The sequence below is a fragment of the Protomyctophum bolini genome (genome assembly GCF_963924005.1).
Source record: "Protomyctophum bolini genome assembly, chromosome: 16".
Lineage (NCBI taxonomy): Eukaryota > Metazoa > Chordata > Actinopteri > Myctophiformes > Myctophidae > Protomyctophum > Protomyctophum bolini.
Window position 1 is genome coordinate 29,742,007 of NC_137877.1, and position 27,722 is coordinate 29,769,728.

General features: G+C 45.1%; 1 protein-coding gene across 1 annotated transcript in view; it reads right to left on the reverse strand.

The window, feature by feature from the left end:
- Positions 1-20,343, reverse strand: part of galnt13 (polypeptide N-acetylgalactosaminyltransferase 13) — a gene marked incomplete at both ends in the record, with an annotated part of 40,363 nt that extends 20,020 nt beyond the window's left edge. Inside the window, 5 exons of the mRNA XM_080785692.1 lie at positions 2,047-2,217; positions 11,499-11,706; positions 12,231-12,397; positions 15,017-15,185; positions 20,202-20,343. Coding sequence (XP_080641818.1) covers positions 2,047-2,217; positions 11,499-11,706; positions 12,231-12,397; positions 15,017-15,185; positions 20,202-20,343 — 857 coding nt within the window. The remainder of the gene's footprint in view (positions 1-2,046; positions 2,218-11,498; positions 11,707-12,230; positions 12,398-15,016; positions 15,186-20,201) is intronic.
- Between the last annotated feature and the right edge of the window lie 7,379 nt (positions 20,344-27,722).

The following is a 27,722-nucleotide window of genomic DNA, read 5'->3' on the forward strand; positions in this document are numbered from 1 at the left end:
ACAGGCCGTTGTGGCCGTTCATCGTTGGCATCCAGGGAGTGTGTGTGCCAAGCTTGGCATCGACCGGGTTAACTGTGCCGGAGATTAGCTGGTAATGGACGGATGGGACCTAGATCAGTTGGGGCTGTAGATTGCTGCCTGGGTGCACGTCTTTTAAAGCATTATACCCCCTTTTGCTGATGCCTAAAGTTTCTTTTATGTTCCACTAAGTTCTCCTTTAGGAACACTCATGTTGACAAATTTACATCAAGCTTCGACACCTGAAAAAGAGCATCGCGTCTTGCAACAATAGAGTTGCAAGACCAAACAAACGTTAGACTTTACAGAACAAAAATCACAGTAACAGAAAAGAACAAGAACATATCCTCTGGTTAACTAATTTGGTTTAAAAGCAAGACAGACTGATGTACAAAAGAGTTCTTTCGTCTGTTTTTCTTAAATGTAGGGATTCTAAATCACCTCGAGGAGGGCATGAGTTGATATTCATCATTTAAAACATGTAAGGGATCAGAAGAGATACTCTTCGCCAGTCTAAGCATGATCTTGGTTTGGGAACTAGAGAGGTGCCTATGGGGCTTCTACGGCGGTGCCCGTTGGGCACTGGCCTATAGATAGATGTAACACGACCTGTTCTGACTGCTAGCACCAAACAATCTAAGACTGTGTAAGGAGTAGATACGCTGCTGTATCCTCAAATCCTACATCCTACAAATATAGTCAATATGAGAGGACCATGATAAGGTGGCATCTATCATCACCCCCAGATATTTGTAAGATCTAAGATGATATAGACTCTGCAGGGCTCCATTATCCCTAAACCAGTCTACAAGCTCACAACGTGTCAATGTGGGTTTTCAGACTACGGCGGAAGGTCAGAACTGCAGCATCACTCCCAATCTTCCGCCGTAGTCTGAAAACCCACCTTTTCAGACTCCATCATGGCCCATAGCACTTACCCCACCCCCTTAGATAGCAATTCTGTAGACTTAGATAGCATTTGATACAGTCTTATAGCATGTTATGTAGACAGCATAAGTGCATTGTATGTGCTATTGTCATAGCACGTCATAGTACATATGTATAGCATAGTAGTATAGATGTATAGCTTATATGTATAGTTTCATTATAGATATTCCACTGTTACTTTCTTAGCTTACGCATGTTTCATGATAAATGTTTTTATGTGATGTATACCCATGCTTTTTTGTTCTTGCTTAATGTAAGTCGCTCTGGATTAAGAGCGTCTGCTAAATGCCTAAATTGTAAATTGTAATGTAGATTGGCTAGTTGTCAAAAATGTTTTTCAAAATAGTAAAAAAGGCAAAGAAGAGTCGGTGTGCGATAGGTTCATTGAAAATAATGGAGGCGGCTGTTTTGACGCGCGGCGGTCGCAGACGGTGTGTGATGGGCTTTAGTCACTGGCTTGCTGCTACTGTAGACTGGATGGGTATACTATATTTAGAGGAAACACATCAATTTCTATCTGCAGGTGAAAATGGAAGTTTCATGGTCATCAGAGAAATTTGAGCATGAATCTAATGCCTGATTAATTACATTTTTGTGTAGTTTGTACAACAGTACAGTGGTACAATGTTAGTGATTGTTAAAAGGATAACACAAAAAGTTTCAATTGTGGTCCTGGGTATTCAATTCATCAAGATTTTTAGACAAAGTTGCTCGCCGGTGTTGTGCATCGGAAATAGCCAATCTACAAGCTTGGCACACGTCGAGCTGCGAGACATTGTAGAGCTTGTAGATCAGCTATTTCTAGTGTGAAACAAGATGCACAACCATGTGTAAACCATGTGTAAACCAGCCATGTCTGTGTTGCAGCCTCCCACCATTACAATCAACCTATATCTCAGCTGAGATGATTAACTGAGAGCCAACATCGATTTGGACTTTAAATCGTTTTTCTGACGTCTGAGTGTAACCTCACTTGATTGGTGTATTGGGTATTATGCCACAGTCAGGTCAGTCACAAAGACCTTTGGACAAAACGCTTTGGAAATGGCTTCATAGGATGGCACATTTCCTTAAGTGTACCTGACAGGAAGTGTTCTGTCCCCCTTGCGTCGATCCATCTCCCTCTGGGGAACCGGGTACCAGCGGAAGTTCAGCTTCCAGTTGAATCCGCCGTAGGTCATGTCAGAGCCTGCCATGTATTCAAAGGTCTCGTCGCTTATGACATCAATAATAGGGCACACCACGGCTTTCCTGCGGACATTCATAAGAGTTAAAAAAAAAAAAAATGTTTTTGACAGCTTATGAAAAAGGATTTACGTTACTGTAAATGTCAAGCGTATTATACAATAAACTTGCCATTATCATTGAAAGGGGGAAAAAATCATACACATTTGTAAAGTTATTAATGTCTCCTTTCACATCTATTTTCCCCAGACTGTAGCCAGCAGCCTCTATTCATTCTCAGACTGTGAATAAACCTTTTGTATAACTAATGGTTTTGTAAGTGTTCTTTCCTTAGGTGAGAGGAGAAATTAACTGCCAACTGCTGACCACACATATTGCTTTATGCTGTAGCTGCATAATTCACTGCTTTAATACCAACTCAATACACAGAGAAAGGCATCTGCTTGTCATTTCTCCAGACATGACTGCTAAGGAGAAAATCCACTTAGTGGAATCTCGCTGTTGCATTATTGATTTAGAGTTGAGTTAAATCTTAAATAAAGTAGCCATCTTTGAAAAAGCTGGGGCATGGTGGCATAGTCGGTAGTGCTGTCGCCTCACAGCTAGAAGGTCCTGTGTTCGATTCCCGCTGGGGACGCTGTGGGCGCTGGGGGGCGTGTTCCCTACCCGAGGCGGGGGTGGCGAAATGGCCCTTCTGTGCCGTTCACACCTGTGCTTTGTCGCCGTGATACGTCACTGTCTTGGCCTCTAGCATTGTGGGGTCTGTGACTACTGGCCAATCACAGTGTGGCTTTTGCAGTTCTCTCGCTCGGTGTTGAAAATGTGAACGTGTGAGAGAGCCCTTTTCTGTATACCGTCGAAAAAGGGAAAGGTAACCAGCACGGACACAAGATGGTCAGTAGCCACCGCCACCACGGGGCTTTCCCACAACTGCGGTTTAACAACAACAACACCACAGACCCGCTTGGATTATCTCTCCGTCTCTCTTATTCACGTGAAAAAAACAACAACCCGGAACAACACCAAATCGCTGTCTGTCTTCGTTCAAAATGTACGGTTTGTGTGTGCCTCTCACTCAGACAAACGAAATTCACAGAGAAACAACAAGTTAACACTGACCGCGTGACGGTAGATGAGAGTGCACCGCAGGCGCGCGAGATTAGAGTACTATACGTTTCCTACACACAGAATCTAATCAGTATGCATGTTGAGAATTTCCAAAGGCAACCTAAATGGCAGCCCCTGGTGGACACTCCCCTTCCACACACACCATCACTGCACCCCCCATCACTCACAGGTGTCTGCCATCTGCCATCTGGGCTGATTGCCACCGTCAGCCCAGGTGTGCTCCACTACAAACACACACTCACCCCACACACAGTCACTCTACTCACACAGCTCTCCACTCCAGACCATGCGTCCATGACCAAATGTAAGCAGCTTGTCTATATTATTATGTGTTATACTTATTATGCTATGCTCTGAATCATGAGTGGATATACTTATACCTTAATGTTTTGAGCTAAATTGACTGCATTTGGTTTTTGAGCTAAAGTGATTGCAAACTGTCTGATCTACACTTTTTCTGTCTTTCCATGTTGTCAGAACCATGGCTTCTGGACAAGTGGAACAATAAAATGCACCAAAGATTTCAAGTCAATGTCAATGTCTCTTATTTGAACAATTTTGGGTGGTCAGCAAATGTCATGAACAACAAACTCTAAAATATGGTCCTTCTAACCGGATGCTGACTGCCCAAATAAGACATTGACTTGATTGATACTACACTAAAAACATTGAAATTGCATTGAAAATATGCTGCAAGAGGAAAGTGAAGGAACAGTGCCCAAGACCTACCCTGGAAGGGATAGACAGAAACCCCAGAGGTATGGGACGGCACAGCCCCCCCCCGCACAAAAGGCCACACCGACCATTGGGTCCCTGGCCAGCATGGCCGAAGCTCTAAAAAGAGCAGAGATGGAGGGGAAGGAAGAAATGGAGGCCATGAGGAAGAAAATGGAGGAGCTTGGCAGGCAAGGGAGAGAGAGGTCCAACCTGCTAGCTCACATTAGCACCTTGCTAATGAGTGGCAACCAACAAATGGAGGAGACAGATGACCACCATCTTGGAGCGGTGGGGGGAGCACTCCCCACTGGCCCCCTCCTTGGGGCACAGGGAGGTGCACTGGAGCTAGGGGAAGGTGCCCCCCCCCTCAACTCCGAAGCAGAGGACTACCCCGACGAGGTGGTTGTGCATTCAAATGAATACCTTGAATCCCCCACTCAGCACGGCCCAACACGGCCTGAAGGGGGGGCTGAGCCACCAGGAGGAGCCCTGCTACCCCTAGGAGACCAATACAGGCTCACTGGCCGGCAGGGGCCAGAAGCTCCACAGAGCAACAGGCTTCAGCATGTGGGAACATCCACACCGGAGGATAGACGGTTGGTCGTCAGGAAGGAGAAGGCTGTCAGGATTCAACACACCTCAAATACTAATGAGGACAATTCTGCAGAGGAGCACTTCACCAACTACCAACTCTACAACCTCCCTCCAAGTACAGTTAAGAAGAACCGGTCAGCTTCACCTCCCCCCACTCAACCTCCTCCAGCCATACGCCCAGTTCAGCAGATCATCCGCTCCCCAGTCCAAGTGGTCCATTCCCACTCTACCCCCTCTCGGCCGCATCCTGCCTATTCCCAGCCACTTCTGTCACCAAACCTTCAAACCTTTCATCACGATCTGGCTCCCTCTGCTGGCCATCTTCAGTCACTGCCTCCCTCTCAGCCAGCCAGACCTGGGAATTCATGTCCCACACCTCCGCCTCTTCACTATGCTGTGGCCCAACTTCGACCACCTCTTCCCGGTCAGGTGCCTTGTGTACAGGTACCATGTCAACCACCAGCTCATCATCCCTATGGGCCAGCCGTGTATGGCATCCCAAAGCCTTCAATCCCTGACTTCATTCAAGACAATGAAAGAGACTTTGCCAACCTGAAGCTGGCACTCGACAACCTGCTCGATCCTCATGTTCAATTGAGTGAGAAATATAAATATCATGTTCTTCTTGAGCACCTCAAATTCCCTGAGGCTCAGATGATTGCCCAGTCTTGCCGCCATCATGTGGAGCCCTACACTGCGGCGATGCAGGCCCTGCAGCTGCAGTACGGTCAACCCCACCAGCTGGCTCAGAGTGAGATTGCAGCGATCCTTACAGCCCCGGACGTCAAATCCAATGACCCCCAAGCTGTCCAGCACTTCTCACTCCAGGTTCACTTGCTCGTCAGCATGCTCGAGTCTCTTGAGGGTCCTACCGGCTACGAGCTCAACTGCTGCTCACATGTCGACCGCCTGCTGAGCAAACTGCCAAGATATCTGAGGGAGAGCTTCATCGAGTTCCTACATCTACAAGGCAAACTCACTGTCGCCACACTTAACCCCTACAACCTGAGGGACTTGGCCGGATGGCTGCAATCCAAGGCTCAACAGCAGAGGCTCTCTAACCGTCTCGTTCAGCGGTACCACAGTGGCCATCAGCAGGAGCAACCCAATACCAGGCCACCTAAGACAACCAAGAACAAGAGCCAAGCAGCTGTCTATCATGGCTCGGAACCAGATGTCCCTCAGACCCAGTCTTTTCAGAAATCCAAATCCCCAGGAAAATCCAATACCAAACCTAACATTCACTGCCTGTTCTGCCGGGCCAACGACCACTACATTACCAGATGTTCCAAGATCGAGTCTCAGACTAAGGAGGAACTGCGATCATGGATACTAAAGGACAAGAGATGCTGGAAGTGTGGCCGTACCTCTCACTTGGCGAGCGATTGCACCTTGAAGAAGCCCTGCCCTGACTGCGGTCAACTTCATCTTCGGGTCTTGCATCCCGTGGCCGACTCAGAGCCAAGGTCGGATCTTTCCCGCCCACAAAGCAAGATCTACTTCTCTCATATCAATCCTTCAGACCGTGTACTTCTTAAAGTTGTCCCAGTACTTCTATGGCACAACAATGTGTCACTCAGTACACATGCCGTCCTGGATGATGGCTCAGTCCGGTCCATGATTCTCCCGGCTGCAGTCAAACATCTCCAGTTGAAGGGGAAGAGGGAGGTATTGGCTCTTCGCACCATCCGATCAGAGCTTACCCACCTTGAAGGGAAAAGTGTGCAGTTTGAGATATCGCCCATACTCACACCATCAGTCAGATACCCTCTCAAGCAAGCATTCACTGCCGAAGGTATTGATCTCATCGACCAAACCTACCCAATCCAGTCCCTCAAGCGGCGCTATCCATATCTGAGGGATATCCCCCTCCGATCCTTCCGAAAGGTCCAGCCCCTGGTCTTGATTGGATCCGACAACTCTCACTTGATCTCACCTATAGAGCCGGTGAGAAGAGGCCCTCAGGGAGGCCCCCTGGCGGTGCACACACAGCTGGGATGGACCCTCCAAGGTCACGAGGGTCTCCCTGAAAGCGGTCCCTCAGCTCATCAATGCCTGTTCACTGCTTCTCTTAACCCAGCTGACTCCTTACTTGGCCATGTCGAAAGGCTATGGAAGCTGGACGTCCTACCCTTCCGCAGTGAGAAACACATCACAAGGTCGCAACAGGACAAGCAGGCAATTGAAATACTGGAGGCCCGAACAGAAAGGGTGAATGTCGACGGCATTGAGCGCTATGCGACCCCACTCCTTCGCATGGCCGATGCTCCTAGACTGAAAGTCCCGATGGAAGCGGTCATGTCCAACTTACGGAGTACGGAACGGAGGCTCCTAAAGGACCAGGATAAGGCCACTGTCTACAGTACGGAAATATCCAAGCTGGAGGAAGCTGGCTATGTCAAGAAAGTACCTCCCAAGGCTATTAACAGTTCAACAGAATCCTGGTACTTACCTCATCATCTTGTCCATCATAACAACAAGAATCGCCTGGTCTTCAACTGCTCATTCCGATTCCAGGGCATGTGCTTGAATGACCAACTACTCCCTGGTCCAACTCTGAGCCCTTCCCTCATAGGGGTTCTTCTCCGCTTCCGCCAATATCCAGTGGCAGTTAGCGGCGATATCAAGGGCATGTTCCACCAGGTCCGACTGCTACCGGATGACCGGCCCTTGCTCAGATTCCTCTGGCGGAACATGGACCGGGAAGCGACACCTGACGTCTATGAATGGCAAGTCCTGCCTTTTGGCACCACAAGCAGCCCCTGTTGCGCCACCTTTGCCCTTCAGAAACATGTCAAGGATCACTGTGAAGGACACGAGGATATCAAGTCGACTGTGGAAAACAACTTCTACGTCGACAACTGCCTGACCAGCTGTCCTGGCATTCCAGAAGCGAAATGCCTGGTGGATCGTACCTGCGGACTCCTAGCTTCAGGTGGCTTCCAGGTGCGACAGTGGGCCAGCAACCACCAAGGGGTGGTCGAACACTTACCTCCCGAAGCCCGGTCACAGAGCCTAGAGCTCTGGCTCTCGCAGGACCGGGTCGAACCCATTGAATCCACTCTGGGCCTGAAGTGGAAATGCATCCCGGACATCTTGAGCTATCGGCACAAGCCCCTGCAATCATCCCCCTTAACAATGAGGAGGATCTATCAAGTGCTTGCTCAACAGTATGACCCCCTAGGGTTCCTTACACCCTACCTCACCAGAGCCAAAGTCCTTGTCCAGCAGCTATGGTCAAAGCAGAGAGACTGGGATGACCCCGACTTGCCTGAGGACATTCGGGCTGCCTGGGGAGCCTGGGAGGCAGAGCTACCCGATATTGAGTCCATCTCCATTCCTCGATGCTACACACAAGCCGATAGACCCACTGTCCTTACTCAAGACCTCCACGTCTTCTGTGACGCCTCGGAACGGGCCTACGGAGCAGTTGCATATCTGCTTGATGAGTACAACGGAGAACTTCATACCAGCTTTGTCATGGCCAGATCCAGAGTTGCTCCTAAGAGGCAACAGTCTATGCCACGACTGGAGCTCTGCGGTGCTTTGGCTGGGGCCCAACTAGCTCATCTCCTACAAAGGGAGCTCAGTATCCCTCTTCGCCATACAACTTTGTGGACAGACTCCACCACGGTTCTTGAATGGCTACAATCTGAATCCTGCCGTTTCAAGGTGTTCGTTGGCGTGAGGGTAACTGAAATTCAAGAGCTCACAGATCCCCACTCCTGGCGTTATGTGGATTCCCACAACAATCCTGCTGACGACATTACCAGAGGAAAAACCCTTGCTGACCTATCCCAGCCAAGTCGTTGGAAAACTGGACCGGCTTTCCTTAAGCAACCACACGACCATTGGCCCGTCCGGCCTGCAAGCACAACCCAACCAGATCTTTCGGAAGTCAAAGGTCTCACCTTTTGCAGCCTGACCACCATCCAAACTCCGGGTCAGCTGCCCCCAAACTCCACTCAGTACTCCTCATGGAAGGACTTGGTACAACTCACCTACGATGAGCTCCACAGTCAAACTCCTGGGAGTTCACCAGCCCCAACCTATGCGGATGCTGAGCTCCAACTCCTCAAACAATGCCAAGCTGAGAGCTTCCCCATGGAGCTGAAAGCCCTACATGCCAACAAACTCCTGCCTTGCAACAGCAGGCTCAGAACCCTTGCCCCCGAGCTTGATGGGCAGACCGGCCTCATAAGGGTTGGCGGAAGGCTCCGGAATGTTCAGGGCCCCCTCCAGTCTCCCTTGCACCCTGTTGTGCTGGACCCTCTACACCCCATCACTAAACTGCTCATCAAGGACTTTGATGAGAGACTGCTCCACTCTGGTCCGGAGCGAGCCTTTGCCGAACTCCGTAGGCACTACTGGATCCTCCGAGGGAGGCAGGCAGTGAAACGCCATCAGTCTTCATGCCCAGACTGTCATCGTTGGCGTTCCAAGCCAAAAGTCCCCCTAATGGCCGACCTACCACCTGCTCGCCTCAGGCTATTGAGCCCTCCATTCCATTCTACAGGGGTTGACTGCTTCGGCCCCTTCATGGTCAAAATCGGACGTCGCACGGAGAAGCGATGGGGTGTGATATTCAAATGCATGACAACCAGGGCAGTGCATCTCGAACTCCTCAATTCCCTGGACACCGATGCATTTCTCCTTGCCCTCAGGAGGTTCATCTCTCGCAGAGGCAAACCTATGGAACTACATTCGGACAGGGGCACCAACTTCCGTGGTGCCGAACGAGAGCTCCAGGAAGCCTTTCAGGCCATGGAACCCGAACTACAGAAAAAACTTTGTGCCTACCAACTCACCTTCAAGTTCAATCCTCCAAACTCCCCCCACTTCGGAGGCCTCTGGGAGAGGGAGATTCGTTCAGTCAAAACTGCACTGCAGGTTGCGGTTGGGCACCAATCCGTATCGGAGGACGTACTTAACACAGTACTGACGGAGGTTGAAGGAATCCTTAATTCCAAACCACTGGGATATACATCTTCTGATGTGGCTAACCTGGACCCTGTGACTCCCAACATGCTCCTCATGGGGCGGCGTGACTCTCACCTACCTCAAGTCACGTACGCTGCCGAGTCCATGGGGCGGCGGCGTTGGCGTCAGAGCCAAATCCTGGCGGACCAGTTCTGGTCTCAATTCATACGGGACTACCTCCCAACCCTTCAGTCTCGGAACAAATGGCTAACCGAAACCGATAACCTCAAAGAGGACATAATAGTCCTCGTCATGGACCCCCAACTGCCTAGGGCACACTGGCCAATAGGCAAGGTCACAAAGGTCCATCCCAGTCCGGACGGACGGGTCCGATCAGCAGACGTCGCCATCCGGGATCGGATCTACACCCGACCAGTGGCACGCCTCATCCCATTACCCTCGCTGCCACCTTGATCGCCTCTGGACAATTCCGGCTAGTCACAGCAGCTGGGCTGCCGTGGGGGCGGCTGTTGAGAATTTCCAAAGGCAACCTAAATGGCAGCCCCTGGTGGACACTCCCCTTCCACACACACCATCACTGCACCCCCCATCACTCACAGGTGTCTGCCATCTGCCATCTGGGCTGATTGCCACCGTCAGCCCAGGTGTGCTCCACTACAAACACACACTCACCCCACACACAGTCACTCTACTCACACAGCTCTCCACTCCAGACCATGCGTCCATGACCAAATGTAAGCAGCTTGTCTATATTATTATGTGTTATACTTATTATGCTATGCTCTGAATCATGAGTGGATATACTTATACCTTAATGTTTTGAGCTAAATTGACTGCATTTGGTTTTTGAGCTAAAGTGATTGCAAACTGTCTGATCTACACTTTTTCTGTCTTTCCATGTTGTCAGAACCATGGCTTCTGGACAAGTGGAACAATAAAATGCACCAAAGATTTCAAGTCAATGTCAATGTCTCTTATTTGAACAATTTTGGGTGGTCAGCAAATGTCATGAACAACAAACTCTAAAATAATGCATGTGCACCTCTATGCTCTTGAACATACTTACACACATCGATACATGTGCAGGAGCATAAAAGTTTAATGGTTCTATAATATAATAGTCTGTGTAATATGATACTAATTTCTGCCAGGCACCTGCGGCAAATGAATGTCTGACCCCAGATAAGAGATGAGGCATTGCAAAATTATCATCATTCTCTCCATTATAGCGTCACACTTCCACACAGGAACCTTACCTTCCCCCTGTTCTTGCAAAGCACAGTTATGAAACAAGACTAAAGTGATATATCACATGCTCAACAGACATAATACACAATATAAGACCTGTCAATCATAATGGACATAGCTGGCATCATGACTAGAGTCAAAACAAGCCATCAGATTTAGCATTGTACTGGAAAAGCATTTGCTTTGAAAAAGCAGATGTCACAGCTATCACACATCCACTTATTCTTTACTCTGGATTGGAGCTGGCATCTGCAATTTGCGTCACTTCTAGCACAGCTCACCCAAACAAAAAGCTAATTTGGGTTAGATGTTCCTCTGAGGCAGCAACAGAAGCTACAACAGAATGAATAATCACTCTTATCAGCAGTACTGCACAGCAAACAGAAAACGTGAGTGTTAATTCAACTCAGAAGGCGCAAAGATGCACTCAAGATTGTGTGTGTACTGCCCTCAGCCATGTCAAAATAAAACATCTCATTGTTTGTGTAACTAGTCACAAGTGCTTCTGGCCTCTCTACACAGCCTGTAACTTTGCATTGTAATTGTAGTGTGTTTGATGCGGTGTTGTGCGAAGATAAGAGAGCACAGGAGACTGGGTTCTGGATACATTTGCATCAATAACAATAACCTCATTTGTTTCTCTGTCTCAATAATTCTAAAATGAATGGTGTGAACTCTGTACCCTAAAAGACATCAGGCATGTAACATGCAGTTCCCACCTGTCCTCTTTGATCCGGACCAGAAGAGGTTCAAGCCAGCCCACGGTGCTCTCACAGTGGGCGTCCAGGAAGGTGATGACCTGTCCTTTGGTGGCGGCTGCCCCCCTCAGTCGGGCTCTGATTAGACCCGAGCGCTGTTCCATTCTCAGAACTCTCACTGGCACCTCAAGTGTCCGCACGTAGTCATCTAGCTTCTTCTTCAGAAAGTCTGCAGGGACGACATGTTTGTGTGCATCACTGCATGCTTGGCTCCAAACTCCAAAGACAAATGAGTTCTTCCTTTTGCTTGTCATTCGCGATGTCAAACCTGCATGCTGGTGTGGGTTTCTCTTTGTGCTGCTGTGCATTCATACAATATGAATGCATACAAAGTTTGCAACATTGTAGCTACTAGTTACCCATTCAGCTATTGCCACCCTTTTGCAGAAGTAAGCTCTCTGAACAGTTGTTGCAGTGTGCTTTGTTTACACCTCAGAAACACATTAACCACATTAAACCCTATGCTTACTGTAGCTGACCGGATTCCGAGGGGCTCTATACTAGGCCCCCCTCCTTTCATTAGTGCCAAGGAATAACAACACTCGTATACATAATTTAGTGAAACAAATTATACAAGCAAATGACAATTTAATTCATAGGGAAAAAAATCAACCCCTGCAGATAGCTCTTGTGAGCTTTATAGTGTTTATACTATTGACCCTTTATTTATTGTGCATACTAGTACCAAGTTACCTCTCTCGCTGGCATCATCCACCAGCAGAATTTCCACTAGCAGGTGTCTGGGGGAACGGTTGATGACACTGTGGACTGTGCGGAGCAGGGTGCTCCATGCCTCGTTGTGGAACACAATCACAATGCTGGTGTTTGGGAGGTCGTCCGGGTGCACCTTGGCCTTACATCTAATCAACAATGGAAAAAGGACTGGGTTGAGTGCAGTGAAGTACAGGCGAGCTGCATTAAGGTAATGGAATCATGTTGGGGAGTAGAATCCATGGGGACATCTCTGATGAACATGATCTACTGTACACGTTACTGTACAAGCTACTAAATCAGTGGTTCAGTGGACCCCCCATTTGAAAATATATGCCAAGGACCCCCATAAGAGAGGATTTGTACGGCTCTAGCAGTGATTTTCAACCATTTTCATTTCAAGGGCCCCCAGTTTGACCTGAATTAGGCTATGGTCCCTTATTTAATGGCATTTCTATCTCTGAGACGCCAATGTATATCGTAAATAAAATCTAAGTTCATTTGTTTCCATTTGTACACTCTCTGAGTTACAGACACATAAGGGTCCATTTGGTCACTAACAATCATTTAGCTGGGGACCCCCTGAAACTCCCTCAAGGACCCCTAGGGGTCCCCGGGCCTCACTTTGGGAACCACTGTACTAGATTGGCTAGTCTTGCAGCGCAACACCGGCACGTATGAATTAAGCATATTATAATGCAAATGTCCATGTCCTATTATTATTACACATTACTTCACCGGTTGGGTAAGGGAGTGATCCTGCACAGTACAACACAGAAATAAACTGATGGATGTCCAGTCTGTATTTATTTGACATGTCAATCTAAAGCCTGCCACGATCGGGGTCGAGGCAGATGTTCAAACCCTCCTTGCAGGTCTTACCGCAGTCAGTGGCTTTTTGGTTCTTCCTCGCGGCACAACTCCCCTTCTAGTTGGAAATGTGGTGTGAAAAATCGTAGCCAGTATGTGAAAGGGTTGATAGTCATGTCAGCGTGTCCTTAGCTGAACTGGGTGGGTGACACTGGGTGTCTATTAAAAGCAATGACTGAGGTCAGGGGCCTGTGACGGTGCTATAGTGGAGCAATGTTAAATACAGAATGAAGCTGCGTGGTGGCAGAGTGGGAGGTGGCAGAGGGTGGCAGCATTTGGCCAAGCAGGCAGCATACTATGGGTTCCATTCACAGTGACAGGAAGGACAGAATGACACAAACTAGCCCAAGAGGATGGCCTAGTTGACAATGTCTTATTCCCCATCCAGAGGCAGTGGTTGCTGGCTATTGCTGGCTACTGTCCACTGGACAGTTTTCTCCATGCGACTGGTGACATTTTTGCAAAGCCAAGCTGTGTATTGTAATATCACTCTTGGAATGTTTCCACCGAGCCAGTAGAAGGAAATACGGGGTACCTTATGCAAATTAATTCTCTCTCAAATGTAGTGTAACATTTCGACTGTATGGGCAAATATGATCAACATTTTTACTTTTGAAAAATTAAATAGCATCATACAGCGAAATTGTTCCGTAAAGGGCAGCTGTGAGGGTGGTGTGCAATAAAGCTATTCCATAATTTCTCTCAACGCTGGCTGGCAGACACCTCAGACTGTGCTTAATGAAAGCGCTGTTGAGAATTCATGCTAGATTGGAATACATAAACATGAATCACTTTGGTCATTTCTCCAGGAGAGGAGAATGCCTGTGCATATCAGCTGCTGGAGATGAATGTGCTCATGTTTCACGCAAATTGCTCTTTGGGCTTTCATTATGTGCCTCAAGTGGATCTTAGACGCCTGTAAACAAAGCTTCGCTCGCATCAACCTGTCAGCCATTATGTATACACTTGAGGGATCTGATGCATCCAGTGTCAAAACCAGTACCCGTAATTAATTATTCAGTGTTGTTGTTTGGTCCATTCTTGTCAACATCGGACAAAACCAGTTCAGAAAACATTCGAATCTGACTCTGGTTTACACGTATAGAGATGTGTTCGTAGATCTTGACAGTAAGAATGGTTCATTTGTCGTAACACCAATCCCTGCTGCCACGCTGAGCTGTCGAATGAACTAGATGGGATTCTGGAGCATTTTATAACGCTGACATCCCATTACTCTGACTACGTCTACGTATGTTAGAGTTCGGATAGGGTTAGGGATAGCAGAATAACGCGCCAGTCAGAATAATGAGCCGTCGGAAAACAAATGACCCAGCACCAACCCAGAGCCCAATGTCTCTCAACACATAAAAGCGCTAAAGCGGCAAGAGTCTAGAAACATATAAGTAGTGAGAAAGCATAAAAGCACAAAGCATTGTGTGAAATGTCAGCTCATTTATAATATAAAGGCACCACAGCATCCACTGAGCTATCAAAGCATAGGATATGGAAGAAGAGGCTGTGAAACGAACAGTGGGGATTTGTGTGCGTGTACTGTGCACATGCGTGCGTGGAAATGCTCCTAAGTTTATGCGTTTATGCTCGTTGTAGCACGAAGTGTTGTGAGCTTGTAGATTGGCTACTTTCTGTGAGAAACACCTGCATGCATTAACCCATTTTGACATGAGATCAGATTCTAAAAATGTCTTCTACATCCTGACAGTTTTCTGAACTTTTCAGATTTTCAGATTTTTCAAAAATAGCAGACCTACAAGCTCGTAGCGCGCCCGCTATGAGCTTGTAGATCTGCTATTTTTCAATAGCTAAAGCATAACATAATGCTAACACCAAAAGGGGTTCCCGCCCCAAAATGGATTAAGTATAACTGTGGTTTAACTCACCCATCCAGCCTGACGTCTGGCAGACTCCTGTTGAGTGCGATCATGTCACTGGCCATCAGGTTGAACTGATTAATCTTAAAGAGCTCTTTCATTTTCTCCTGGTCATCCTTGGGTATGTTCACTGATTTGCCCATCTCTCCTGGGCCCTCATGGCTCCGCGATATCACAGCTGTAACACAAGGTGGGGGGAAGGACGAGAATATTACATGCAGCACATGAAAGCCAACTCACCCTCCTTCTCGGTGCCGGAGGTCAGGTATTGCAGATCACACGACTGTAGGTGTTCTACTGTTGTTAGAAAGAGTGCTATATAATGTATAAAGATTCCAGTGGAGATGGGATGAACTCCGAATGAACTCACCCTTGTTGTAGGTGGAGAGTGTGGCTTTAACACAGAGAAAGATGAAAGAACAGAAAATAAACCTGTCATCGTACAGTCGTAAGATGCGAGATAAGATCTAATACATTTTTTTGATTATTCTATTAATTGAAAAAGTAGAATCGATCCCTAACAAAATAAGATCTGATTTCATCACTCCAGGGTTGCACCAAAGGTAAATAACCTCCCACGTACATAAGACAGTACCCTCTCTCTCTCTCTCTCTCTCTCTCTCTCTCTCTCTCTCTTCAATAATCTCTTAGAGTAGAGGCAGTTATTTCCATGAAAGGGGGCACACAATTCACACTGGCTGCCATGGCCTCAGGTTAAGAGGATTCCCTCTAACCCCTTCCTGGAGACGGGCTGGTGTATGTCGAAGTGTTGGCCTGGACTGATCCAGCTCTTTTCTCTATGGTGCCGCTGACACTCTCCATTAGGACATAGGCTTTAACCTGATGTGCTTGGCTACGGAGCTGAGTGGAATTATTGACCAAACTGTCCATCAAACACATGCTCTTACCAGACTCGCCAATCCATCATCCTATAGGGACGGATCATCATAGATCAGCCGTTTACAGGGAAATGCCTACATTTGATGTAATTATTGCCTTTAGAAGGTTTTATGACAAGAGAAGGGAAGAGCTACAGTGTAAAGCAGTAAACCATCAAGCATTGTGAGCTTGTAAATTTCTAGGGTCCCCAGGTCCAATATGATTATTTTTGGGTAACCCTATTTTTGAATTATTTTTAAATATATGAAGGTATTGTGGGCTGGGCTTTTTACAAAAAAGCCCCCCTTTTAAATACATACATACATACATACATACATACCTACGTACATACATTTCAGAAGTTTTAGCAGTTTTTAAGGACCCACTTTTAGGCCAGTGCACCAGAGCAAGCTCTTGCCTTTTTTTAAATCCTACCCATTTTAACCAAATACATACATACGTACATAGATACATACAAATGCTCGCAGCCACGCACACATGTGTATGCGTGCGTGCGTGCGTGTATAAAGAGGGAGGTATAATGTTTATACAGTAGTCTATAATATATATGTATTTCAGATGTGAAGAGAACCAACTTAATATTCATTTTCAGGCACCTTCACTGTGACCGCATGGTGTTTTTTAACTGCCACTATCAAATTAAGCCTATTTGGAATAAGATGAATGGTCAAGGGCTAGGCTGTAACCCCAGGCCCAAAATGTAAACTGTTTTCCCTTAGCAACGCATGTTGGCTACCCTTGGAAAAGGAATCCCAGCCCAACACACCCTTACTGACCTCGTGACAAAGAGCATTCATTATAAATGATGACTACAAACCACAAATTATAACTAAGGGAAGAAAACAGTGGCTTTGTCCTAAGGTCTACCAACATAATTCATTGGCCCTGGCTGCTGCTTGATCTTGGGCCATTACATCAAAAAGCTTCCCCCTGACACTCTGTAGAGATATGATCACTTCCAGGTGTAGTATTAAACAAAGATGGACATCGTCACCCGTTTCTTTGTGTTTTCATGTGATGAGGCACATGCGGAGGCGTCTGGAACTGTGAGTTTATTATTATGAATTGAGATTTTTAGCAATGCATTTCTTTAAAACCACTTTACACTTCATCACGTCACGTGGAAATAGCCATCCTGACGCGTTGAGAGTAGAAATGTCCAGATACTGTATCGGCATCGGAAAAGTACCGGATCGGCCCTTATTTGGTCATATCAGGTCATATCGGTATCTGCAAATATGCCAATCTAACCTCCGATCTGACACAGGGGTAAGGGGTTGACACTATGGCAGGTAAATAAAATGTTGGAACATGTGGAGTTTGCTTTCGAGTTTCCCAAACTGCAAGTGCACAGTGAGGAGTGAGGAGTCTGCTATAAACACAACATGAGATATTCAGCTAGATATCTATAAACATTATTCCCGGTCGGTAATATCTTTTTTCTTTTTGTATTATTATAAATATTATTCTCTCGTATCGGTATTCCGTATCGGTATCAGCTAACACAGCAATTGTGGTATCGGATCGGAAACAAAAGAAGTGTATCGGGACATCCTTAGTTGGGAGCTTTAGATCTTTTTGGAGGCCAGGTTTAAAATGGATAAAATCAAAACTGGAACAACATCAAAAAATAAGTTCAAATAAATTCATTCCAAGTGTAAAACTTCTGTCTGTACAGTATGTGCAGGCAGCTCACGTTGTGTTATCCGATTCTCATAGGATGGCCTCTAGCATCTCCAGGCTATTTTCATGCTCGATTTAATTTAATCTTTGCTAGGAGTTTTAGGTTTCTTTATAGACTGGATCAGCTCAGCAACCTGTTCTTTCATCCTCTCTTAAAACCTCTTCCTCCTCCCAGTCCGACCCAGCTGGCATGACATACAAGTATCAAATAAACTCGTACTCATCCCCTGCCATATCAGAATCCAAGGCTTCAACGCCCTCCAGAATTGCATCATATGCCGCTCCTCCCTTGGTGCTAAATGGAATTCTAGCGACAAACAAAAACAAAAAGCGGGGTACAAACAAAATCTGCCGGCAAAGGATGATTTGCAGTAGATCGACCAGTTGTGAAGTATGTTTGGTGTGTTTGCGTGCGTGCCTGCGTGTGGAACGAGGGCAAGCTTTGTGTGGTGCACAACTCTCCTCAGTACTGTATCTAAATAATTCATGCGTTTGAGGTTTTTGGAGGTGTTCTTTTTTGTATTCTGAGAATAACGAGAGCATACATTCTCTTGTTCAGATTTTTTGACACACCCCAGATATTACATTTACAAGAGTGGTATGATCTTTTCACCTCAGCTCCCCTTTCCATCTTAATAGTGACGTAACCCCTTTAGTATCACATTTAAATCAATAGCTAATGGAGTACATTGCAACTATCTTTTCTATAACTGAAGGTACACAAATTCTGTATCTGTACTTTTATGAGGAAAAGATTAATTCCAGGAGTCATTGCACATGATGATTATGGTAATTAAAGACTTCTTTCCTTTAGCATTACACTATAATCTCCCATTTATAGACGTATAGTACTAAAGGCAAGCTGAAAGCTGACCACATTTCGTTTCATTAGGCCCTGGCCTCTTACACACATTCAAAATGTGTTTTGTAAAAAAAAACAAGAAAATTACTCAGTTAAAACTGCCAGGTGCAACAAGCTCATTAGCTGCTGTTGCCACTCGCTCCGCGTTGCGGTGTTCAGAGTATGGGTTTTTATGCCGTTCAGACTCCCATTGGCTTAGGCGGCAGCCAATCATGACTAGGCTGCTAGTCTTTACGGTCGTCGGTAGTGGTGCGTGCAAATGTAGGCCAGCCTGCTTCGCACCTGCCAAAAAGATCTTCGACAGTATTTCAGGGGTCACAATGGTTGCCAACCACTGAAGAACTTATCAGTACACTACACATGGGTAGTGGGTGTCAAACCATAATAATTTCTATCGTGTCACCTGTACAAACAATTCACAAAACCCATTTCATATACTTTGCTGAGACTCAGATAATACAGCTGATGGGTTTAGTTATAGAAACTAAATGTGACATTATGTTACGTTGTTAGTACATGAAGCTATCATTCTGAATAAGAGGGGAGGATTCACTGCCAACAAGCAAATCCCAGCCCCATAGCAGCACATTGATCACTGCTTGATGATTGCTTTTTCAATGGCAAAACTGTTTCACACCTGGTGAGTATAATATGAGATATGACCAGCCCCAGTGACAGAAAACACTTTGTCTGACACATGGCAATACTACCAGAGCAATGGAATGGAACAGTTCAACTACATCATGTAAAACCACTAAATGGTTTTTGAAACAAAATCCTTTTGAAATCTATATGTGTAGAAAGCACAATACATTCTCACTCAGTGTCAATGGTAATTTGATCATCTCAATGAATATTCAGTACATCATGTGGTCACCGTAGCTTATATGTAGACATATGACATACAATATGGGCATAGTATTTATACATTAGTCCAGACCATGTGGTTAAATGGGCCTATTTTAGACTGATCAATTCAATCTATTTGTTGAACTCAATAATATAATACATTAGATTTATAATGGATTTACAAACTAAAATTGTTTAGTAGCTACTACTACTACTATAGCTAGCCTTAAGAGACACAATAGACTGAATGGACAATATTTTATATTGCATTCAATACATAATCAAGTGGGTGTTAATTGATTCCATGGCCTGAAAATGTAAAAAGCAAAGAAGTGAATGGCTGCATAATTGTCAGCAGCCTGAACCTGAACAGAATGTCTAATTGAGACTCATTGGACACATTTTGAGTTAATCCCCTCAAAGCAATCACAGTACTGCACTATTGACCTAACACAGCTCATGAATTCAAGTATTTGACACATTTAAACTTGTCTTAAAGCAAGACGTTTGTAATGCTAATTGCTCTTTTTCGGCAGCAGTAGAGTTTTGTGTGTCTCCGGGAAGTTTCTGCCCCAAGCTTCTTGGAAACCTGCTTGAATGGACATGTAAAGGAAATTGAGTGCTAAAGAAGGGAAGGACACTGCTGTAGTTTCAGGTCGATTGGGATTTTGTTCGCGCTAGGAGGCAGAGGAAAGGACCTGGATCTGTCCCAAACCCTTGGAGATGCGGCCAACGCTACAGTACAGTCATCATAGAACTGCTAATGCCAGTCTCAAGAGAAAGAGAAATGAATCTCTCCCACCTGAGTTTGGACACTGATGGATGGATCCCTATTTAGGCCCCTATGGGTCTCTGCGTCTCCAGGCCAGAGGTGAAATAGGCTCGCTGAGGAGCACTCACCTCTGAGGGCGGGGAGCAGCGAGCGGTCCTTCCTATCGTCACATTTGTTGCACTCGCTGAAGTAGAGCAGCAGGAACACATCCACGAGAACCCACACTAATGAGGTGGTCAGAACCACCTTGCAGTAGACAAACCTCCGCATCACCTCTCTGGGACGTCAGCCAAGCTGGGTGGTCCGACAAAGAGAGAGAGAGGGCAGACAGACGGGCAGGGCAGGCGGTTGAAGTGCTCAGGAGCGTATCAACCACCGATGGGGGTTTTGGAGTGAGACGAGAGGGTGAGGAGACAGGGGAGAGAAGGTGGGTGTCGAATGGGCGTCATGCCGTCATCCCACTGTGGAATGGGAGAGAGAGAAAGTGAGGGTAAAAATAAGGTAAAATAATAAATATAATTTTAGGTTAAGGTGTTTATTCCCCTTCCATGGGACATTTTCTGATCCTGATCATTATTTCAGTCTTGCTACACAAATGATTTACATACATGAAAATACCATGCCAATTGCATGAGGGAACATGACAATTAAAGGACTACTTCACCTATTTTCAACCTAACTTCATATAAATGGCTCTCACTAATGTTCATTAAGATGGCATAATTTCTGTCTATTCACTTTGTGTCTCTGATGAGTGCTGTGGACAGTTCAGAAACATCCCTACCAGTGATATAATTGGCAAGCACATTTGGTATTTTATTTTATTTTATTAACAACACATGACTGCCAGGTATTAATTCATGAATTAATTAATCCGCCACTGTCACAGAACCAGAAGTAAACAATTACTGTGTAAAATGCTGCACAATCGTATATTCTTTCACAAGAAAAAATCAATGTTGTAACCACGATCATCGGTTCTTTAGTTAAGAGCTGTGAATAAAGCTTTTATCTCTGATTCTTATCTCTGATGTATTTCAGTAAATCTGTTTACATTGAAGCGGATGGGAGACAGACATTTCGCTTCCGGGTCATTTCCGATTTTATCGGTTTCCTAGAAACCTAGAGCCAGAATTCATACGTTGGCGAAGAGCGCAATCTAAGGTAATCAATGAAAACACTGAAATGATGTCTGGGGACATCATTGGCAGTTAAGTGCTGGATTTAAAATGATGTCATGGGACGTCAATGGTGGTTAATCTTCTGTTTCTATCCTCTTACATAATAATAATAAATACAAAGTTGAATTCTTGTTTGAAACGACCAAACCTATACCTACCGATGATGTCACTGGTAGGCAGGTTTCTGAACTATCTTGCCACACTTATTAAAGCCGCGCGCCCCTGTTTATACGTGCACCTTTGTTCGTCTTCTCACACACACACACACACACACACACACACACACACACACACACACACAGGGGGCAGCAGCACAGTACAGTACGGTACAGTACAGTATGGTACATTACAGTACCGGTGTGGTACCGTACAGTACAGTATGGTACAGTACAGTATTGTACAGTACAGTACGGTACAGTACAGCACAGTACGGTGCAGTACAGTACGGTACAGTACAGTACAGTACTACAGCCTGGTATAGTACAACCTGCTACAGTACAGTATGAGCATTGAGCACACATATTATTATATATTCATAAGTATATGAAGATATGTTGAAAATGTGTCCTTTAAGTCTGACAATAACTACTTTTAAAATGGATCAATATTATTGTCTGCTTCACCCTTGTGTGTTCCATTACTTTATGTAATTCATTGCAGTACATTCAAGGATTACTTCCTTTTAACCACATTTACCCTAGCTTCCCAATTATGTGCATGTCATAACAGAGGAACATTCAGCAAGAATAGCAGTTGTACAGTTCAAGTAAATCGGCTATTTTCGCAGAAGAAATTTACTGCAGAAAGGGAAAAGGAGGACAGCTCACGACACCATGTATAGACCCCTGGGGTAACCCGTTCAACAAAGTATATAGGGTTTAAGTGGTTAACGGAAAAAGAGAAAGCTAATTCTCGCTAGGAGGATTCTGTCTCTACAATGGTTGTGTTACCAAGATCAGGGAGTGTTCATTTAACTGAGAGTTTACAAATGTAACCAAATTAGCTTTAGGGTCCATTTCGTTACATTTATACACTCTGAGTCTAAAGGGATAAATGAACACTGAGGATTTTACTGTGGCCACAATATAAAGTGCATAGAACAGTAAATTGAAGATCCAGTATGCTGATTTGAATATCAAAGGATATCAGAGCAAAGTAAATTCATTCAGATTAATTCTGTCAGGCTAATAGACTCTATTCAGAACCCTTTCAAATTTCTGATGTCTAAGATGCATACTTTGAGAAGGCTGTTTTCGATCGATATTTGTATTTCAATAGTCAATATAACTCCTGCTGTGTGGGTGTGTGTGTGCATGTGAGATCTGTTTGTTGCTTTGCGCAGATATATACACACACATCATGCTGTGGCCTGTGTGTATCTATGCAGATGTGTTAATGTAAGTGTTTGCGTGTGCAATAGCTTCCCATATTCCTCTTTACCTTCCGTATCAACACACGCTACCTTGAGCATCTCCTGAGGGGAATTTGACAAATGTCCTTATCTTACTTCTGCACCATATACTACTGTTGCCTTTGCACTCCACAAACACACACACACTGACACACACCATGGTCTCTGTCTGAATGTCCATCACAAGAGCTGTCACCATGGCCCTGGGCTAACCATTATCTCCTTCAAAAGCAAGACTGTGTCTGTCCGTCCGTATCAAGAGCTCAGATCACACTGTACAAAGGAAGGATCACAGACAAAATCACAGATAAAAAATGTATACTGTATTCCAATGTCACTAAATAAGTGGATGCTTTAATGGGCTCAGTCTTAACACACACTTTCTTAAGTATCACAGTCTAATCAACTAATTGATTTAATTAAGAAAGCCAAACATGGGCACTATGAACTTATACTATAACTATAACTGCAAATATAGGTAGAGAGAGAAAATGAACAGAATAACTCTGGTCTGACTCTGAAATGATGGTGAGAGATGAATGTATAAAACACTTGCGCTCTCATCATACTGAGTTGTATGGTAATTCCACCTCAGCAATCTGACCATGTCTGTCTGGATCTTGGACCATCTGCTTGGCCTATCAGTGGCAGAGTGGTGTTTAGGTCTGGTGCCACCAACAACAACACTACAGGCAGCTCAAGATGCCGCACTCATGGCCTCCCCTGAAGTAGCCTGGGTCATTAGTCCAACCATCTGTACAAATGAATATTCCCTGTCCACTGGGCAGTGTGCTACAATGAGGTCTCCACTCATTACCAGCCAGCCACATATCCCACTGAAAACACCAACATGCCTTAGACGTCATTAATGCATGCCATCCTAGAGCTGCTGTGTGTGTGTGTGTGTGTGTGTGTGTGTGTGTGTGTGTGTGTGTGTGCGTGTGTGTGTGTGTGTGCGTGCGTGAGCCACCAGTGTGATATTTATATATTTATTTATGATTTAGTTAACAATGGTACAGCAAAATGAATGCGTGATTTTGCTAACAATAGTAATTAGTATCCCTGAGTAATCTAAACATGCATAACTAGATCCACACCAATTTCCTAATGAGAGAGGTGTTTGAAATGTATGGTGCTCTCCACCAATTAGATTAGAATAGTATAGGCCTACAGTAGCCACTGCCTACATCTTTGTTGTGCTGTGGCTGTGCTGTGCATGCATTCAGTTAAACAGTTTTCCAGCAATAATCATAATAATGGATTGCATTTTTATAGCGCTTTTCTATGCACTATGTGCCTACTCTACTGCCTACTCAAATCACTTTACAATGGTCCATTCATTCATACATTTGGAGGTGAAGCGGCGAACAGTCAACGCCAGCGTCCTCACTTACCACATTCACACCAATGGTGGCAACCACTGGAGGCAACGTGGAATTCAATGTCTTGCCCAAGGACACTTCGACATGTAGACAAGAGGAGACAGGATTCGAACCGCAAACCCACAGGTCATTCATGGACGACCTGCTCTACCTCCTGAGCCACAGCCGCCCCAATAGCTTATTTAGAATTCATACAGTAACACATTCACACGTGGGAGTGGTCCCAATACAACAACCTTCATGGTTGGCCAAATGGCCAGTGAACAAGTTTTCCCATGGAGGAGACTGAAGTTTGAATGCCTTGCTAAAGGCAGGCGCCTTTAGTGGCACACTTTAGGCATGTGTTGGTTTGTGCTTTTTGCCGACCCACAACACAGCATTCAAACCAACAACCTTCCTTTGCTTCCTTTGTTTCCCTAGTTTTACTACCACCACCAGCAGGAACAGCAGGTGATTATCAGACTCGAGGGATGATCCTCTTAAGACCAAATGTAAGTGCTCACCACTAGTCTACTACAACAACAACAACAAATGTACAGGTGTGTCATATGAGTGTGTCTTGAACATGGCTTCACACCATTTTCTCACCAATAGATAATAGTATATTGTTTAATAAGAAACCATGTGCAACTTGCAACATAATTCTCATTGCTAAGTGTAACATTGAATATTATTTTTTATACAAACATCTATTTTATTTATACTTAATGTGCATAATGTTGATGCATGTTGATTTCATCATTTGCTGTGGGATGGGGGTGAGATAACGTGTATGGTACTCACCTGTTGTAGGCTACACATAGCCCACACTGGATAAAAGGGTACCGGTAACTTGAAACTAACCATCAGCACCACAACCACCACCACCAACATCATCATATTCATCACTGTCATAACTTATATTAGCCTATGTCATATAGGCTATGAATTCAAGAATTGTTTTGATAAAGCAAAAATAACAACATGCTACTTAAGTAGGCCTACTTACAGAAAATACTGGTGCAGTGAATAAATGACCTGTTCCAGTCTTGCTTTCCAACAACGTGTTGAATAGGCATAACAAAACATAACCTATAATAGACATCAATTATTAATGAAAACTGAATAAATTAGCGTAGCGACCACGCAGTTTCACTAGCCAGACAGTCCATCTTGGTGGTCCACAGTCAATTGATAGTCCAGTTCGACTAGATGAAAGCTATTTATGCACTCCTTAATACAATTTGTCCCTAGTTCTTTTGCAGTCGCCCCGTCACGTACAGTATCTCAATGAGTTGGCCGCACAGCGTCATTTTGTACGTTCCAGTTCTATGCAGTCAGTGCAAAAAAGATATGTCTAAAGTATGCACCTGTTCTTCGACAGAATAATCTATGTAGCTATAACGGACAGCAGGCGATACACTGTATGCTTCTAGCACAATCTAACCTCAGCTCACCGAACATAGAAGCGAGTGGAGACTGTATGGAGAGGAGAAAATACCTCCTCTGTCATTGGTTGTAAATGGTGTCGATCATAAAACCCTCGAAGCGTCGGGGATCTGGTAAATGTAGGCATTTCTGTCGTCGGACCTCCGTCCCAAGCCAAGCATCACTAACCAACCCCAACACAACTAGGCTATAGTCGCAAATATATTATAATTGCTTATTAATTATTAACACACAGTATTTTACTGATCTCTAGGTAGATTCAGTTAAAGCCTAAAGCAATTAAGTTTGTATCATGTAAGGCAGATTTATTTTTACCCCTTATGGGCTGTACAAACTATAACTAGTACTATTGTTTTAATTCAGTTATACATGTAGTCTACAATTGTGTGTTGACAAAAGGAAAATGCTAAAATATAGCTGCAAGCAGCGTTAAGACGGGGCCAAGCAATAACAAAAATCACACCTGTGTGAACTGAGCGGTGCAGGCTACTCAAAACACTGCTGTCTGGCTGCAGTTATGTTATAGTGCTCAGAAATGGCCCTTATAGTGCTCAGAAATGGCTGCCACTTTAGCAGTGGTGTAATGGTGATTTTCCCCCCAGTACTCGCACGTGCCTATACATGTGTGCATCGTGGCATGAGCACAGAACAGCTAATAGGCCGAAATTATTACTTGCGCGCTCTGCTTGCGCAAGTAACAATTGGAGAGGGGTGGGGCAAAGAAAGACCCTTATTGTTTTGGTATACCACACCGTGGCACTGCGTTCTACGAGCATGACTCCACTGCACTTTAGGTCACCCAGCGGTATTGCAGCTGTTCGTACCCTAAGCATACACATACAGACAGACAGATGTGTTATCCCTGTTCAAAGTACATGTTATCGCTGTACACAAGGCCAGTCGAACTCTAGTGCCACGCTACACCATCCAGGTGGCCAGTTGTCCGGGTGGCCACTCATCCATGTGGCCAGTTGTCCGGGTACCCACTCATCCAGGTGGCCAGTTGTCCGGGTACCCACTCATCCATGTGGCCAGTTGTCCAGGTGCCCACTTGTCCAGGGTGGCCAGTTGTCCGGGTACCCACTCATCCAGGTGGCCAGTTGTCCGGGTACCCACTCATCCATGTGGCCAGTTGTCCGGGTACCCTGCACTCATCCAGGTGGCCAGTTGTCCGGGTACCCACTCATCCATGTGGCCAGTTGTCCAGGTACCCACTTGTCCAGGGTGGCCAGTTGTCCAAGGTGCCCACATACTGTATACTGTACCATACTGTACTGTATCGTACTGCGTGTGTGTGTGCAGTGAAAAGGGGAGGGGTTGATGAATAGGGAATTTGTGATGTAATTTGCATCACAGCGGAATGTTGTGAAATAAGAGTGTGTCAGACAAAAGTAATATTTGTACAGTAAATATGACAGTTGCATGGATGCAATGTAGCCTATTGGAATTCCTGCGGCATGCAGGTTGTTTTTGTGCATGGAGAGATGTGTGCTAACGGAGTGGTTTGGTAGGAGTTTCTTTTACAATTTTTAATGTGCAAACTTCTCTTCAACTAGTTGTCCATAGATTAGAACGTTTCACACAAATTGTTAAAAAATCCTGACAGAAAATCAGGTTTAAGGGATTTTCAAACTGCTCATATTGGCGTAAAAAATCTGAGGGCAGAGCTTACTGGTCAAAGTGACAGATGTGTTCCGCATGAGTCAAGGCACATGTGTAAACAAGGTCCATGGCTTTTGGCCAAACATGAGTTGTGCCTGTTCATGGTTTTTATTTACACGCGATTGCTATAGCGACCCCCTTTGGCCAATTGGAGTAAGACTGCAGGTTTCAGTGCTATTTGGCATGACCCTCTACTCTACCATACTGTAAAGTTTCATAAACATGTGACTCTGCATGTATGTATTAGGGGCAGAAGAAGAAGTTTCATAACTGCAATTTTCATTGGCTCATAAAACCTTCATTTCTAAACAAAAACAAAAGCCCAACATTTTCATTAGATATTTGTCAAAGTTTGTGTGTAGAAATTGTTTGTGAATTTTGATCAAAGATCCCAGGAGTAGATAGATTTGTGTGTTTCTGTTTTTCATTTAGGGCACGTTCGGAAATAGCGCACTGAGCGCACTGTGCAATGCAAACTAATAGGCGAGTGCGCTCCCGGTGCGCATTTCTGAACGCACCCATAATTAAAAATGGTGGGTGATCTAAAGGTCAGAGGTCAGAACACGTTCAGCATGAGGAGACGCA